Below are 18,222 nucleotides of genomic sequence, written 5' to 3' on the forward strand. Positions count from 1 at the left end.
TGCTGAGCCGCCTCGCTGGCCTCTGGTTTTAAATGTTTTAAACATTTCCCCTACAAACGGAGTTGTGCTGCTTTTTCTGAATTCAGGGCTGTCTTGTTTTTGCAGACAGCTCATGCCTCTAACTGCCAGTGTGTTTGTAGGTGTGGACAGTCACACCGAGGGCAGCTGTGTCCTGTGAGAAGTGTGGTACTTAATCATTGTGCAGACGGACTTCTACAAGCCAACACTGCCCCTAGGACAGTCCTCCATGCCTGTTACTGACATGTCATTGTGTAGCGCATGACCCTGTTTGACTTAAAACGGTGCAAGATTTCCTTCAGTAGGTTCCTCTCCCATTCTGTAATAGAGATGGGTTGCAACCACCGTGGCCACAGAGTGGTGGATATTATACAGCCTGTCCTCTGTGCTGCTCTCAGCCGCAGCTCCCCAGGGAAGAACCCCGGCAGGACTCAGACAGTGGATTTAGCCACAGACATGGACAGCAGTGCATGAGACAGACCATGGTGCCACAGGAAGGCGACACAGCCATCCTCTTTGTTTTCTTTTGGTCTATCGAGACCAGGTTTCTGTGTAGCCTTGGCTGTCCTAGAACTCGGTAGACGAATCAGAGATCCACCAGCCTCTGCCTCACCTGCCTGGCCACAGCCCGGTTCATGGACAGGAAGTGTTTTCCTGCCAGCTAGGTTTTAGGTAGCTTTCAGTTCATGACATAAGCATCACTTGCAGGCCTATTGTGATGCTTTTGAAAAACACTGGCCCTTACAGTTCTCCATGGCTTGACCTGGGTTCAGCCATGTGGAGTTTGATATCATTGTCTTTCAGGAAGGGGACATTACTTTTGTGATCACCAGGACACAGTCACATGCTTCCTTTGTTTTCAGTCCACATAGCTGAGTGCACAGATACACTGTCTGTTTTTTGAGACAGGGTTTTTGTGTAGCTTTGGAACCTGTCCTGGCACTAGCTCTGTAGACCAGGCTGACCTCAAATTCAGAAAGATCCGCCTGCCTCTGCCTCACGAGTGCTGGGATTAAAGGCACGCGCCACCACTGCCCCGCACACTGTTGTTTCTTTACTCGTTTTTCTTTGGCTCCACCTTTTTCTAAAGCTGCCTGAAGGACTCTGGATGATCAGGCCCCACATCTGCAGCTCCATGTCTGCAGGCTTCACATCCGCAGGCTCTGGAGGGCACAAAGCCTCATGAAGCCCTGCAGTGCTCATTTTTGGGCGGCGCTCCACATCCGCAGCTCCACGTCCGCAGCTCCATGTCCGCAGGCCCCACATCTGCAGCTCTCTGTCCCTAGTCATGGGAGGCGGGGCATCTGTGAGAGTCCCCACTCTGGGTCACACTGTCTATCGTTCATGCCACTTGATGCTGAAGTGGCATCGAGACCTGACTGGCCACGGCCCTGCTCTTGGCTTCCAGCTCACATAGTTGCTTCTGAACCTTTCTGGGCTGTGGATAGAAATTGCTTTCTCAGGGACCAGGAAGATGATTTAGGAGTTAGAGGCTCTTGTTGCCAAGCCTAATGATTTTAGCCCTCAAGAACCATGCGGTGGGAGGAGAGAACAGACACCTGCAACTAGTGCACATGTATGTGCGTACATGCACACACACACACACACACACACACACACACGGAAGTCAAGAAGTGAGCATCTCTGAGCACACCTACAGTGACACTAGCCTCTTCCAGTTGTCACCTCAGGAGTGCAGCCCTGAAGGATCAAGCCTTGACACCTCCCAGGCCTTTCAGGATGACATGAGGCAGACCTCTGGTTTTCACTAGCCTCCACATCAGTGTCTCATGGGATCGCAGCCTCACGCCCAACTCCTACATTCTCCACCACGAGTTACAAGGTGCCTGGGTCCCCACTCAACAGTCATCAGAGAGGTTCAGACTCCATCACCACCCAGAAACCCTATGTACACAGCTGACTGCAACCTGGGGTCCCCGAGCCTCCCACCTCAGCACTGTTCCAGATGGATTTCCTGCACTCCATCCGTCTGTCTTCTCACGCTGCTGTGGGACCTTTCACAGACACACACCTGGAGTGGAAGTCACTGGCCTGCAGGGGCTGCCTACATCCTGGCCCAGGAAATAGCCTGGGACAAAGACACGGCTCACTCACTAAGGTGCCAACATAGGCCGTTGGAGTCCAGGGTGCTACATATTCACCAAGACAGCACCAAACTTACAAACCAAGTTCTAGAGATCAGTCAGGCCTGAGTAGGTTAAAAAGTTTCTGGAAAGCAGTAATTTTGGAATTCCAATTTTAAGGAAACAATATGCACTGTGGTGATTTCTAAAAGGATAAATGGTATTTTTTATTCTATATTCATTCTGTCAGTTTATGTGACATGGAAAGTGGAACCTAGCCAGGGCTTTGTTCATGTTTGGTGAGCACTCTACCAACGGCCACATCCCTAGCCACACTCTTCTCATTGGGTATTTGTCTATAGTTTTCCTCAGAGAACAGCTGTAGCCTTTGAATGTAATTTTAAAAATAAAACAGAGCTGGTGATGGCTTAGCACATGATGGCACTCGCTGCTGAGCCTCGCCACTGGGTCTAGTCTCTGGGAGCCACAGAGAACAGAATCCTGCCCGTGGTCTCCTATAAAGAAAAAAACATGATGTAAAAGGCAAACGCTGGAGACAGAGTTATGAGGTATGAACCAAACCCAGGTCCTATGGGAAAATTCATGACTGTTCTGTGTGCCCCTGCCTCTGAGCACTGGGATGAGACTCCATGGAGTGTATGCCAGCCTCAGAAGGTCTTGCCATGTGCTCACCAAACTGGCTGGAGAGGCCATGCAAGCTTTGCTCAGCTGCCCTGAGGTCTAGAGGATGGGGTGCCATAGGTCTAGGAAAGACTGCTTGGGTCCCTCACCTAGTACTGGGTTCACAAGTTGCCACTTCACAGTCCTGCAGATATGCAGCCACACTCAGTGAAGGAGAGCACACCAGATATGCAGCCACGCTCAGTGAGGGAGAGCACACCAGATATGCAGCCACGCTCAGTGAGGGAAGCACGCCAGATATGCAGCCACGCTCAGTGAGCGAGAGCACACCAGACATGCAGCCACGCTCAGTGAGGGAGAGCACACCAGCCCTCTGTGGCCCAGGTTCTGGTTCCAGTCAGTGCCCAGCACAGAGAGGCCAGATCTGCGGTCAGTGAAACGAGGAGTATGGAAATGTAGGCCATGGGGTACTTCAGCAGGGAACTCAGAAGACCTAACCTTCCAGGGGATGCCTTCCAGGGTCTCTGCCAGGGGTGTGGGCAGAATCCTCCCCATTTTAATTAATCCTCCCACTCATACCTCATTCTCTGCCTTGCCTGGGGATGCCCCTCCACTCAGTATGCAGGAGGCTGGCATGGGGTGGGGAGGAGGAGCTTCTTCCCCAGCTCCTGTCAACACCCTGTAGAATCTATGCCTCAGACTTCCTGCTGGGGAACTGGGCAATGTCCTTACAGAGACCGGTGTCTAACAGCACAAGTTAAGGGATGCCTCAGTGTGAAACAACCAGAATAGAAGAGAAATCTGGGGGAAATGAGGCACTGACAGACAAAGCAGTCTGGGGTATGGGGCCAGTGTGGACTCCCTCCATGCCTCTCCCTTTTGGCTCCAGGCCTGCTGTCGTTCTACTGGACGTCCACTTGCCTGGGTAGAGACCCAGAGTTCAGAGCACCGGACTTGTACTCTGAGCTGACCTATTACTGTCTGTGTTCACAGGCCCTGAGCCTCAGTCTTCTCATCTGCAGAATGGGGAGGTTTCTATTCCTAGTTCCTGGGTGTTTAATATAGACACCCTGGCAAAGTAGGAGTGGGGGGCTTCAGATGGTACTGGAGTAGTGGTACCAAAGTGGGGCTCTGGAAGGGGGCTGGAGGAAGATGTTGTGTATGGACTGATAGGTACAACTGCAATTTCAAAATGTGCCTATCTCTTAGGGCATGAGATGGAGTTTACAGAGTAGGTAAAGAAAAGAAGCCAAGGCTAGCAAGGGAAGAAGCCAAGGCGAGCAAAAAAGCCTAGGTTAGCAAAGAGAAGTCAAGGCTAGCAAAGAGACGAGGCCAAGGCTAGCAAAGGGAAGCCAAGGCTAGGTGAGTGTCCGCCTGGGCTTTTGAAGGAGAGACTGACCAAGGTGCTGGTAGGCTTTTTGTAGGCAGAGGCTTTGGAGTCTCTGGAGAGATGCCCCATTTGTTAGACAAATGAGACTAAGTTCTGAATGAGTGTGAACAGTTTGGGAACCTGGGAAGAGAGGAAGCTGTGGGGTGTGTGGGCTGGGGAACAGGATCCAGGTGTGCGGAGTTGAGGTCATGTCTGCTCTTTCAGAGACCAGCTTCACAGCTGATGCCATGTGCATGGGAAGCAGTGGAAGGGCTTGTGGTTGGGCTGAAGCAGGACAAAGAGCCATGGTCAGAAGGCAGAGGCAGGTACCCTCCAGCACTTGTTCCTGAACAACCTCACACTCCTGACCTGCTGGGTAGCAGGGTTGGGTCCCCTCTGTGAGGCGGCCTGTGCTTGGCCTACAGACGGAGGACATGTTCACACAGTTCTGAGTCATGGCCAAAGCTCAGCAGGCCTTTCTGTTGGCCTCGGTGACCAGTCCAGGTGTGAGGACCTGAGGAGCTCAGGCAAACCCCGCTGGGGGGAGCCCAGGCTTTGGAGCACAAGGTGATAGCTGAGATTCATTTGTTTAAGCAGTCTTAGGAGTACCCTGTGAGTGGGGCTTTGAGGTGTCCAGAGCTCCTGCCACTGGCTTCTTCGCCACATTCTCAAAGATGCCTCACCTTCCCCAGGCGGGGGAGTCTGCCTCCTTGGGTGCTGCTTTCTTCTGTCAAAGGAAGTAAATCTTCCCTCATTGATTGAGCATGTCTGTGGGTGTGTACATGGCCCATGCATTCATGGGGCGAGAGGGCAACTCACAGAAGCTATGTTCTCTACCATGTGGGTTCCGGGTTCAAACTCAGGTTATCAGGCTTAGAGGCAAGTGCCTTTACTGGCTATCTCACCAGTGCTTCAAAGAACTGAGCGGTGCCCGACAGTCAACAGCAAGCAGCTGGAACTCTAATGCCATTTGGTCAAGAGCTGGAGAAGTTGTGTGGCACACAGACTTGAGTGTCTACAGCAGCATCTTCCAGTGTGGTACAGACCTGGAGGCACCCACACAACTGAGCCAGCCTAGCAGGGTCTGTAGGCCTTCTTGGTAGCCTGGCTCAGGAAGCACTCTGGGTGCGTGCTGTTGGGTCTGACCTGTGGGTTGTGGGCTCTCCTAAGCTGTCCTTCCTAGCAAGCTGGGAGTAACATCCCACCTTTCTTAAGGCTTCACCCCTAGAGGCCCAGAGATAGACAAGTATCCCCTCCTCCTTCCACCTGGAACTACCAAGCCACTTCTCCAGAAGACTAGGTGGCCCTGTCAAAGTGAAGTGCACAGCCCCATGCACGCTGAAAGTGAAGACAGACTGCTGGCCTCGGCACAAACTAATTCTATTACCTGCCTGCCTGCTGGGAGGAGTGAGGGCATCTGAGTTGGGCTGGCTTGGAATGACCTAAACATGGAAGGGGTAAGTGTACCAGGGTAGGTATGATGGCACATGCCTGTAGTTCCAGTGTTCAGGAAGCAGAGGCAGGAGGATGGCAGTTCAAGGCACTCCTGAGCTACATGTTGAGACCGTGCCTCAAACATAAAATAAAAGGCTACATACTAGGCACAGGAAGAAAAAGACCAATCTGGGTGCCCCAATGTAGGGAGGTTTCAGCTTCTTCTTAAAGATCCAGTGACATGGAAACTTGCCACCCTTACCCACTGGCTGGAAACACTCACCAGCTGAAGGGAATCAAAATGACCACAGACACTTAAGAGACTATTTATTACATAACTGGCAGGCACAAACTCCAGCACGACTTTACATGAGGGAGCAGTAACTTGAGGGACAGGGTGTTTAATGACAATAAGAAACAAGTACAGGCGAACGAGCGACGCAGTTAAACACTTGGTGTGAAGTACGTCTCATTTCGTCTGTGCAGCATTTGCTTTGTAAGAGCATGGGTTATATTCAATTAGGACAGGAAGGGAAGGAGACTGGACTGCCCGATGTAGAGGATAAAAATGTGCTCTTCTCAACCTGGGTTCTGTGACCAAGTCACTGGGGTCAGGGTAGCACCCCTCACACTGTGCGATTATAGTCCCAATTGTGTGCAACACTGGACTCAAGTCTTTGGCAAGTAAGAACCGTCATGGTGTCTTCTCCAAATGGAGCGTGGGGCAGGGTCTGCTCATCAATAGGTCCTTCATCCTCTCTGTCTCGGGAAGTGGGATACGTAGGAAGGAAGGAAGGTAGAAAAGGGAACAAGGAACAGAACAGCCGGATTGGATGCAGAGCTGACCTGTGCAAGGCAATGGGACCCACAAGCAAAAACCAGCCACCACAAGCGTTGAGACAAGATGCATTTGCCTATGGGACTAGAATGTTCTGACCCCAGGTCTCGGGGGCTCCAGGCAGGGCACCTCCTGCTGGTTCCTTGGCCTCCACCTGTGAGCTTCAGCCTGAGGACTCAGGATTGTCTGTGGATTCTGGTGTTCTTGACAGCAGCTGGCAATGCTGGACTGGCCCCTTGTTCTTTCATTTTCTACAGAGTGTCCTCTGTGGCAGGTCCTTGACTCTAAAAATTCTCTTCTGAGAAGCTTCCAACAGAGGCCTATCCTTCCTGGGGATCATGGGAACCAGCTCAGGATGGGAACCAGCTCTGCAGGGCCTGCCAGGAAGGGCAGAAGGGCCCCTGCAGCATGCAGACAAGCTTGTCCAAGGCAGCGCCCGAGCTCACGCTGGCAGGCCCCTTTCTGAAAGGCACCCCTAGGCATCCAGCAGTGATGTGGCATTTTGGGTTCTACGGACAGCTTCTGGAGTGCTGGCCCTTTCCCATGCATGCAATGCACACATGATCTGCAGAACCTGACCGTGGTGGCACTGTTTCTGGGAGGTGACCTGCACCTTATCGCTCCCACAGAACACACGAGAGAGGAGACTGACAGTGACCTCATAGCGGGTCATCACTGCCTTCCAGGGTTGGCTCAGAGGCTCGCTGGTGGCCAGTAAAGCCAGCCCTCATGTTGCAGTTTACAGACCACAGCAGAGGCTATGAAGAGGCAGCCTAGAGGTCACAGCTCACTTCCGCTTGTTCAGTGGGCATGTCTGGATTGACTGTCCACATTTCAACTAGAAAAATAGCATAAAATAACCCAAATTCCTGTTATCCTGAAAAACCAAAGCTTTAGCAACTACAGGTTGCTGTCCTTGCAGGCTGGGCGGGGTTCCCCAGCTGTTCTATGCCCTGCTGTATCCTGGTGTATACCTGGCTGGCTTCTCTCAGGTCAGGGCTGGAGCTCCACCCAAACAGATGTGGTAAGCTGGGAAGAGGATGGGCTGCAACATCCACAAGAAAGAGCCTGAAGTAGTGTAAACACCAGCACTGCCGCGGCCTGGATGTCAAGTGCTGCGCTTACGGACCTACGGGAGAATCGCGGCTCGCAGAGCGCTGAGGGTGTCTACTCTCTAAGTACCAGTGAGGGGAAGGGAAGACACTGAGCCATTATGTCTTACCTGGAAAAACATCCTTCTGGAGGAGACACGTGAAGCTGTGAGGGTCAAAGGATGAAGGACACTGCCATGTCTGCCCCTTGCAGGAATGCCAGCACCAGTTCATGAAAACAGACCCGGGTTCTTTCTGCCTGCTCTAAGTTCTGACTGAATTGTCTGGTTTGGGGGGAAGGTAGGTCCCCAACAAGGGGTGCTCTTGCTCTGAATGTGGCCAACTAGAACCTGATGCAAGGGGAATCTGTAACTACTATTTGGACATTATGAAGACTTCAGCATGACGGTAAAATCTTTATAGATAGAAAATCAAGATAAAAATATTAAATAACACAACACTTAACATGATACAAAAGTTAGAAATGGGTCATTTCCTTGTCCCTCCCAAGAGACTCACTTCCTCTAGGAAGAGGCAAGGACCCTGCTCTCCACATACGCCTAGAGATACCCCAAGTTCTGAGACTCTTGGCAGGATGGAAAGATCTACTTATTGCACGATGCTTGGAAGAAACAGATAACATTGATTTTTTTTTAAAAATCCAACTCTCTTAAGAAAATGTTTACTAAAAATATCAATTATAGTTTTCGCCATGGGTAGAGAGTTTTAGGGGCTGGGAAGTTGTCGCAAACTTGGAACAATGGCGTTTAAACACATCTGATCCTGACCTAAGCACTTGGTGACAACGCAACAGGACAGGAGCTAAGCTGCGAACAAGCACAGGTAAGGCAATGGTTAAATTACGTCAAAAATCTGTTAGAAAACATGCAAAAATAATACTGAGACTTTTTTTTTTTTAAAAAGTTTCAAATCATCATTAAATGTTTTTGTAAAAATCTGAAGAGTTCATGTCTAAGCTGAAGCCGGACTCAGGAGCTAGAAAGTAGGACAGCGCCCCACTGCTCAGCTGTTGTTCTCTTTGGTGGTGATGGTGACCAGCTGTTTGGCCGCCTTGGCGATGTCATAGGCACACTGGATGACCTGCTGTGTGACCAACTGCACATCCGCGGGCAAGCTCGAGTCTCCTGGGAGGGCCTTTCTGCACTCCGACTGAAGCTGGTAGGCACTGGACGTCAGTAACCGGAGAGAAGTCCTCACTGTGTCAGACTTGGGTTTCTAAAACAAAGAGTAAAGCTGTTTGCTGTGGGCCGCAGGGTGGTCACCCAGCAGTGAGGGGCACGCCTGCCCGAGAGCAACCGCAGTTGTACTGTAAAGTCCAACGTTTTCCAGTTGGGTATTTTAAACATTACTAGCTTTGTAAATCATGGTAAGCATTAAGTAAGGAAATGCTTACATTTGAGAAGAATTTTAGTAGTATGTGCTATTTTAAGGTATGTAAAAAATAATCTTTATTATTTATTCTAAACTTTATTCTATTGCTTTGCCTCGCGGCACCTGACTTACATATCCACGTCTTACTAAAGCTGATACTCATGCATAGTGAGATCATCTCACAGCCCTAGAAGATGTATTTAAAAACTATGTGCTATAAAATACAAGAAAAAGATGATGGGCTGCCGTACAGCTCTATAGGAGAGGGTTTGCCTAGAATGCACAAGGTCCTGGGTCTTATCCCAGCACCCTGCTCCTCACAAAGACAATATAAGGTCAGGAAGCCATTCTGAGAAACTGACTGGAAGGGAGCGAGTAGGAAGTGACTTACTTTGGGGAACAAGGCTGCCATCTCGGTAACAGCAACATGTATTCTCTCTGAGCAGGGAATGTAGCTGTAAGACAGTGAAGAGGTCATGGTTTAGAGGTGGACAGTGTAGGGGCTTAAGCTGTGGCTGGCTGTGTGCACCCCAAACACAGGCACGTGGCTACGAAGCACATGCCTCTCCTCTCAGGAACACATATCCACCCCTGGTAACAGTCCCCAGGCCTGAAATCTGCACTGTGTGCTCTGGGCAACAGAGATGAAGAGAAACACGCACACGCAGCCTGCTCCCTTACTTCTCACAGCTATCTTCCAGATTTCTAGAGAGAGGAGCAATGGTCCCATGCCAAGGCCCACAGAGGTGAAGAATAAAGGACTGAAAAAAATCCTTAAATTCTAACTGGTGTCTGCACTTCACTATCTACGTGCTATCTGCCTGGCCATGAACGCGCACAGTTCCTCTCGTTAGGATGCTCAACAGCAAGGAGGTGATGCGTCACATTCGCATTTATAAACAGGCGTGGTGGTCTGACTTGTGAAGAGAAAGGGAAGAAGCAGGTCCGGCTTTATGCGGGACGGAGCACACGGGGCGACTCACTGTAGTATACCCGAGGCTATGTGCTACCGGGTGTAGAGGGACAAACACAAACTGATGGGGTACTGAATGACGGTTCTTAATGCAACATTGCCACCAAGCCTTGGCTATGTGTGCCAGACTTCCCCACTGCCTTGGAGGGACATGGGCACCAACAAAGTACATTTGGAGGCATTTTCTGCAAAGAAACACAGCCAAGACTGCGGTAGGTTTGGCCTGACAAAGCTGTTTGTAACCACTGTAACCACAGAATCCAGGCCTCAAGTAACATTCTTTCCTTGCATTTTTAAAACCATAACACTGACTTCTGACTAAAGACTATCAAGAGCCGTCTCTATTTCTAACTTTATATTAGTGAGTGTGTGTACAGAAACATGACCACAAGCAAGTGAAGCTGCAGAAGAGTTGGGGGTGGGGGAGGACGTAAGGGGAACTTGCTTCAGGCCACTAGAAGCAAGATGGAGGTGTGGAGGTGCAGCCACCCTAGGTAAACTTGAGAGAGGTGAAAGGGGAGGCTGTCAGCGCAGCACCAAGTACTCTGTGAGAGCACAGACCACCACATAATTAAGAAAAAGCACACCCCCCCCCCAGCTACTCTAGCTTTAAGTCAAGGATTTTGAAACAATCATTTTTCTCTCTGGTCTTCAAAGGAAAGGAGGACAAATCATAAAAGGTGATGAATGCATATCTACGTAACAAATCTTCCTGAATTGAAGCAAACAGCATACTGCAATCTTTGAAGTACACGCTCAGGGCACATATTTCTGACAACCACCAGGGTGCCGTGAGTGTGAAGGCAGCTTGAAACCCCAGCCGTATATTAACTGTGTAAGGGATCACACACAGAGCACCCCACAGACTGGAGCACTCCCTCCAGGAGTGGTTCTCATGTGAGATCCCTTACCTCTGTCAGGCAAAGCTGTGAGAAGCTGTGGGCATCCTGTTCTATGTGGGAAAAAGCCACAACCTCCTTCTGCCAAGTTAACATGTACAACTGTGTGTGCACAGGGGAACCAGACTGCTCCAGAGCGGCCTCCCTCAGGATGCCTTCTGTCTGGAAACTTAGTCCCCAAGGGAAATCCCAGCAGCAGCAGTAGCCAGAAGAATCACCTTCAAGTTGTGAGGTGGTTTCCTCTCCTGCCCCCAGGGAAGCTGGTGTCCCCAGTACATGGCAGTTTTATTTCTAGATGATTTATTTTCTAATTACTTCGTGACATGATGAAAATAAAAACCCCTAACTCAAGACATCCACATTGTACTTAAGTTTCCATCCGCCCTGAAGTCAGAACGGAGCTCACGCAGTCCTGCCGGCACAGGGCACATTCGGTTCAGCTGCAGCGCATACCTGTCGTGCTTGTTCTCCTGCGCTGCTCTCAGGAGCTCCTGGATGTTTTTGGTGATCTGTTCAGTCTTCCGGATGACATCTTCTGTGCTGGGGAGTGTGGGGCTGGGGACCAAGTGGGGTTCTGCTATGTCTGGCAATGAGCCATCACCCTGCCACACCATACTCCTTTGCCGTCCCTTTCGGTTTGACCTGTGGACAGGTAAGAATAACTAAGCAGGACAAGTGCTCATTAGCTCTTTCTGGGTTTCCTTCCCCGTTTACCAGGAGTCATGGCAAGCCCTGCTTATCACCAGCACCTACAGCCACTCTAAGGCCTTTCCTTTTGTCCTGGGCTGGAGTCGGGGCTGCTAAACAGCCATCTCCAGGCAACAACAGCTTCAGACTGTAGCTGACATCAGCATGGCGGCACAGCACTGGTGCAGTGGATACTGCGTACCCACAGGAAGGTAGAGTGCACTGCTGCAGGGCACACATTCAGCAGATACTGCGGACCCATGGGAAGGTACAGCATGCTGGCACAGGGCACACGCGCAGCAGATACTGTGGATCCACGGGAAGGTACAGCATGCTGGCACAGGGCACACGTTCAGTAGATACTGCGACCCACGGGAAGGTACAGCGCACTGGCACAGGGCACACGTTCAGCAGATACTGCGACCCACGGGAAGGTACAGCGCACTGGCACAGGGCACACGTGCTGAGGCGGCAATGTGAGTACAAAAGACACACAATTATAACACCAGAAAGCTAAAGCAGCTGAAGACCCTAGCGGTCTGGAGGTGGCTGAGGCCTGCTGTGTGTGCTAACAGCCCTCCCTGTGCTCTCGCACATACACTGTGTCTTCTGGCTCAGTGTCAAAGGGAGTGTTATCATAGTCACTCTCCGGTGTGCTGTTCTGCTTCTCCAGTCTGGATGCCTACAACAAGAGAAGGGGACTCCATTAGTTTTGAGCATTAGATCCTTCCTCAGTCTTCCCATGGAAGCATTCCTGTCACACCTTCATACCCAGAACCCAGTTGGGACAGCAACCAGCCCTTTAGTGGAAACATATTAAGAGATGAGTAAATACTGGGTCTGTTTCTCCTTAGCTTACCAGAGGCTCCCTGAACAGACACACATGCTGACAGAGGCACACACGCAACATTTCATTTAGCTCTCAACCCAATGGAATGAGATGCAGAAAATAAGGAACGTATCAGTACTTGTCTGAAGACACACCTCAGAGCTAGAATTAACTGAGGACCGGGAGCTAACTGTTCAGCCTCAGGCAGAGTCTGCAGGTCTCCAGCCTTCTGTAGACCCCACATTACTACAGGTTTGGGAAGTCTGGATGACTGCTGCTAGGAACTGCCTTCAGGGATGGTTTTATGAGCTCTTAAGAAAGCTAGCCACGTGCCCCATGAACCAAATGGATTAGACCGGTATGACTCCTACTTGTTTCCCAAAACATTTACCTCTGAAGATGCAGAGATTCAGTATAACTGAAGGTTCAAAATGGGCTGTAGATTCAAAGCAGGGATCCCTAAAGTCATTGCAAGAGAATGGCAGCGCCATTAAAGGCAGGGCCTCTCAGGGCAACAAAATGTGGCAGGACCACATCTCCTGGAGGAGAAACCATCTCTCAGTGTGCATCTTCCCACGTGTGACAATCCCTTATGTAGAAATGAGCATAAACCATTGTAAAATCGACACCAATCACTAATTGTCTGCTTCCAGCCATGCACAGCCAGGGTCTGAACTAGGGCGGGAGCTGTGGCAAAGGCTACAGCTATAAAGGCTTAGACACACGAGACAGTGTAGTCTCGGGCAGAAAAAATGGCTGCTAGAGGAAGCTGGTTTGAGGAAGTCTGCCTAAGGTCTGTGGTTTGGACAGCTCCAAGGCCGGGTGCTCCTCAGTCCCGGCACACTTTGCCTTCTCTGTCTGTCTGTCTGCTGAGGTCCTTTATATTTCCTCTTGGATGTCCCCACCCCTGCCCCAGAAGACACTAGGGTTGACTTCTTTTTTTTTTTTTTTTAATTGTTGTTTTGTTTTTTAGTTTTTTAAAGATAAGGTTTCTCTGTATAGCCCTGGCTGTCCTGCAACTAGCTCTGTAGACCAGGCTGGCCTCAAACTCAGAGATCCACCTGCCTGCCTCCTGTGTGCTAGGATAAAAGGCATGTGCCACTACTGCTCAGTTTAGGGTTGGCTTCTTAATATGAACTTTCTTGTCCACTCCAATTCATCTGGTAAAAGACTAAGTGTTGGCTTGGAACCTTGTGAGACTAAAGCTAAATTTTTAAGCTCCTGTTCACTGCTGCAGATTTTAACCTGGCTCAAGTCAGTGTCTTACCAACACTAGAAGCCTGGGTGGCGGACAGAGGGGGTACCACATTTAGGACAGGGCAGTGAAAGCTGAATCTTGTGGGTCTGATCTCAGAACCCTAACTCCCTAAGACCTTTGCTACCTTTTACAGGGAATGTCTGACTAATCTTTATGTTTTTTTTTAAAATTTTCAAACATATATGCACACACACAAACATACATACACACACAAACACACACACAAACTCCATTTTAATTATGCTGGACAGTCCATTCAGAGTTGTTCCCATGGGAAGAAAAATCTAGAAGACAGGATTAATATCCTCTGAGCCTTATATTTTGGATTTTGAGACAGAGACCTGCTATGTAGCCCAGGTCTGCCTTAAACTTGCACTCCTCTTACCTCCTAGAATCCCATATCTCTCTAATAGATGATTTGCTTTCCCTGACATCACGGTGATAGTCAGAAACTGAATACATTACCCATAATGATCAAAAGTGCCACGCTCTGTTTAGAATTTCAGAAGAGTGAGTCACACACCCACTGCCAGTGCTCAGGAAACGCTCTTCAAGTGCAGAGGACAATCACCCAGGGTAATTACTTACGCACTAAGTCCTCCTCCGTCGTCAAAAAAGCATACAGGATTTCAATGTAGCCAGCATTTAAGTTTATGAAAATTACTGTGAACATGCAGAGCCAGGGTTGTTAAGTGCTGCTCTCAGAGCTGTTAATAGAAAAGTCACCTTATAGCTGGTGTTGCTTCAGTTCTTTATCAACTTGCTATTTTCTCTGCACAGACAGACCACAGAAACCTAAGCCCACGACAAAGCTGCCAGGAGCTCCGATGAGCCGAATGACCCCACTTATCACAGTGCACAAAGTCATTCAGCAACTGGTCCTTTTCAAGGTTCCCAAACTCCATAAATTTTAAGAACTACAAAATTTTATGGTGGAGAAGAAGGGCCTAGTTGACTCTCATTAACAAAATTATTAACAAAATGAGGGAATTTCATTGTTATTTTTGCTGTCCTTTAACTGGATTACTGAAACAAAACCACCAAGTACACTTTGAGGACTGCAAGTATCAAAGAGCGAGAATTCGTTCGACTTCACTGCTTCAAAAGGGCTGTGAGGAAACTCAGAGACCCAGGCAGTGGGTGGGGGTCCCCATGGCTCTGAGGGAGGGAGGGACCCACAAAGGCTAGCTCTGCTGCTTCCAGTCCTCTTCCCTCTTCTTGCCCTTGCTATAGACACACTGAGCTGAAATCTGAAGGGCAGGTCTCCAACGCTCAGGGCCTCCCCACAGTCTTCCTCAAGAGGAAGCAATCTTGCTCCCTGTACATGGGAAAGCATTTTCCTTTCTACATGATGGTCCTTTGGGAACAGGGACTTTAAATACATTGCACCCTTTAGCTTCCTTTCCTAAGAGTGTGTGTGGGGGGGAAGAGACCCCTGAAGAGGAGCCTGACCATGTACTTCAGAGTGTGAGGTACACACCAGCAGAGGGGTCTGGCCAACCAGTACAAGCAGACAGCTTTAAGTCTGCAGCCACCTCACCTCTATACTGCTAGCAGGTATGATAGCACCGAGGGCTGGGTCTGTCAGATAAGATGGTGCTAACATAAAGTAAGTCAGTAGTTTAAAAACAACAACAACAACAACAATGGCATGACACTTTTGTGCTGACCCAAATGCAATACAATACTTCTAGTAACTGTTGCTCAAAACTGGACAGATTTGCCCTGTTATATTCAACCAGAAGCCCCCTAAATTTTCTGTTTGTTTAACAAGACAGTATGCTTAGAATGAATGCTGTAGGCTGATTTGTGAAGTTGGTTAAATGGTGAAAAGGAAAAATGTGGAGTTACAGGGAAGGGAGGCTGAGTCTCTCCAGGAACAGAAGTGCATGGGTGCAGGTGCCTGCTGCTGTGAGAAACCAGGAGCCAAGCGCTGTTTCATGCAGGACAGAGGGAGTTAGCAAGGGGAAGGGACAGTAGGGCCAGCGCCCAAGCACAAAGCGCCCAGGAGCACTGCCCCTCCTCCAGGGCAGACCATTCAGAGTGTACTTAACCCTTCGGGCGCTTTCGTCCCTGGACCAGGAAAGTGTAGAGGGGAAGGAAGGCAGAGACGAAGAGGAGGTCACAAGTGCACTCCTCCCAATCTGGAAGTGGAGAAAGAAACAAGCTTGGGAAAATACAAAACAAACAAACGCCCATCTCCCACCCTATAGCTCATCATACAGAGTCCCATGAGCTTGGTGACAGCTGTGACACAGCTCCTGAGAGGCTTAATCCCTGGTGACACTAGTGCCTCCGTAAGGGAAAAGATACCACAGCTATCATAGCTATGCTTGGTGTAGCTGTCGAAGTTGGCAGCACTTATTCTTAACGCAGCCTACAATGATGCTTGTTCTCCAATCAAGAGGGACGATAAGATGTAAGTGCTGTGGATGACTAGACCCGTGCACACCATCACTCCAACTCCAGTACTACAGATAAGGACAACACAACAGCCGCACACCTGATTCCCGCTAAAATTTAGTATACTTTGCAAGTTACCAAGTGGGTTTCCCTAAGTTTTGTTTTCAGTTGTATAAAAAATAAGATTCTTTTTCACTTAGTTTAAATGCAAATACATTGTCTTCAAGCATTAAACCAAACACAGAGAAGTTGAGAAACGGACTCCTGGTTACATACAATACTTCAGTTTTTCCACTCTAAAGTTGACAAAATGAAAATCAGTTTAATTTATTAGATTTTTTTCCCCTTTGGTTTTTTTTTTTTTTTTTTGAGGCAGGGTTTCTCTGTGTAATCATCCTGGTTGTCCTGGAACTCACTTGGTAGACCAGGCTGCCTCGAACTCACTAAGATCCGTCTGCCTCTGCCTCCCAAGTGCTGGGATTAAAGGTATGTGCTGCCACCACCACCTGACTAATTTATTATTTTATCATTTGCTTCTCATTACCCTAAGGATTTTATTGAAATTCTCTATGTAATTTGAAGAATTAACTTTGACACTTATAAGGATAAATATGACACTCTGAATAAATAACCACGTAAGGCAGTGTATGCTTGTGGTATCCTGTGAAAACAGACATCTTCATAATAAACCAATCCAGAAAACAGCATTTTAACGTCTGAAAACTTGACACCCCAACCTGCGAGCTCCGCAGACCATGAGAACCTGCCACAGGGCAGTCTCTGGAATTGGCACTTGGGGGTGGGCGCAGTTTCTATTATCTACAGCCTTGTATTTTTTTTAAATATTATATATACAATATTCTGTCTGCGTGCACCAGACCTCATTAGAGATGGTTGTGAGCCACCATGTGGTTGCTGGGAATTGAACTCAGGACCTTTGGAAGAGCAGGCAATGCTTTTAACCGCTGAGCTGTCTCTCCAGCCCCCCAGCCTTGTATTCTTTAAAGTCCGATTGGAGAGACGATCTCTTCATACAGTCCAGGCAATCTCCCTGCTTCAGCTTCCTGAGCGCTGCTATAATTGCTGCTTACATTGCATCTCTATGAAATGACCAAGCCATGCTAACTGCCCATGCTGAGGTCAGTAAGCACAGTGCTGAAGCCCAGAGTCTCTCAGCTCCATGTATCAGGTCGCAGGGCCCAAAAAGAGCATCTTTGGTCCTAAGCACTACAGTTCATAGAAGGGCATGCCTCTGACTACTCTGCTGTGTTTCTAAAAAGGTTTATTTTTATGTAGCAGTGTTTTGCCAGCATGTATGTGTATCATGTGCATGCAGTGTCATTGGAGGCTGGAGGAAGGTGGTGTCAGATCTCCTGAAACTGGAGTTATAGCTGGTTGTGAGTTGCCATGTGGGTGCTTGGAAATGAACCCAGGTCCTCTTTAAGAGCAGCCAGTGCTCTAACCATTGAGCCATACCTCCAATTCCAACCTCTGCCTATTTTGAAGACAAAGACATTTCTGCCAGTGACCTTTACAATTGGCTTTTGTTTGTGGAACTCGGGAAGGAAGTGTTACACAAAAAAATGCCAACAGAGGCAGGCTGTCTGGGAAGTCCATCATGGGAAGGGAGGAACTGAAGGGAGGGCTGAGCAAGCACCAGAATGTCCAGTTCGGCCCAGACCCTTCAGTCCACATGTGTTCATGGTCACATTGGGAGCAGTTGCAGACATGTCCACGCAGCAAACACAAGGGCACCTCTCAGAGCCTGAGAGCTACATGGTCAGAAGAGGAGCACACAGTAGGGACAGAGACATAGTGCCATTACTTACGTGAGCAGGAAAAGGTTGAAGCCTTGTCCTGTTCTCCTCAGGGCGGTTTGCTTCCCCCATTGGGAGGTATGGTTTCTGACCTGATCCAGTCTCATACATGGATATGGGCCTACTGCCCCGGGCAGATGGCCGGCGCTTTAAGGACGAGTGGCTGGAAGTGTCTGGGTAGTCAGGGCCAGTCTGCACCTGACAGGCATTGGTTGTGGCCTGCTTCCTGAGGCTTGAATTCTCACTCTGGAGTGTTTGAAGCTGAAAGAAATGTTAGGCAGTGGGCCTGTGTTTCTGCATAGTAAGCAGACAAAGCAAACACCAAGAACATGAACACAATACTGACTTCATGCGAACAGTAAAGCTAGCTGGGCTGCAAGTGAAGTGACACCTCTTCCCTCTGGAATAACCCACTTTTTTCATCACACAGGCTCATGAGAAACTCAAGTCTACCACCTAAAAAGTTGTCGTGGTGGGGTCAGAAACAT

At 49.1% G+C, this 18,222-nt stretch overlaps 1 protein-coding gene across 12 annotated transcripts in view; it reads right to left on the reverse strand.

Moving 5' to 3' along the window:
- Window positions 1–5,857: 5,857 nt before the first annotated feature.
- Git2 (GIT ArfGAP 2) overlaps window positions 5,858–18,222 on the reverse strand; it is a 49,591-nt gene continuing 37,226 nt past the window's right edge. For 6 of the 12 annotated variants that reach the window (XM_085680508.2, XM_085680479.2, XM_085680460.2 and 3 more), the window contains 6 exons: window positions 17,747–17,995; window positions 15,569–15,658; window positions 12,027–12,109; window positions 11,194–11,382; window positions 9,260–9,323; window positions 5,858–8,712 (listed from right to left, as the gene is read on the reverse strand). In XM_085680508.2, the coding sequence (XP_085536634.2) occupies window positions 8,500–8,712; window positions 9,260–9,323; window positions 11,194–11,382; window positions 12,027–12,109; window positions 15,569–15,658; window positions 17,747–17,995 (888 nt within the window). In that variant the 3' untranslated portion in view covers window positions 5,858–8,499. The remainder of the gene's footprint in view (window positions 8,713–9,259; window positions 9,324–11,193; window positions 11,383–12,026; window positions 12,110–15,568; window positions 15,659–17,746; window positions 17,996–18,222) is intronic. The other 6 variants (XM_085680516.2, XM_085680497.2, XM_085680486.2 and 3 more) reach the window with 1 other exon arrangement.

The sequence above is a fragment of the Myodes glareolus genome, chromosome 2 (assembly GCF_982192425.1).
Source record: "Myodes glareolus chromosome 2, mMyoGla1.1, whole genome shotgun sequence".
Taxonomy (NCBI): Eukaryota; Metazoa; Chordata; class Mammalia; order Rodentia; family Cricetidae; genus Myodes; species Myodes glareolus.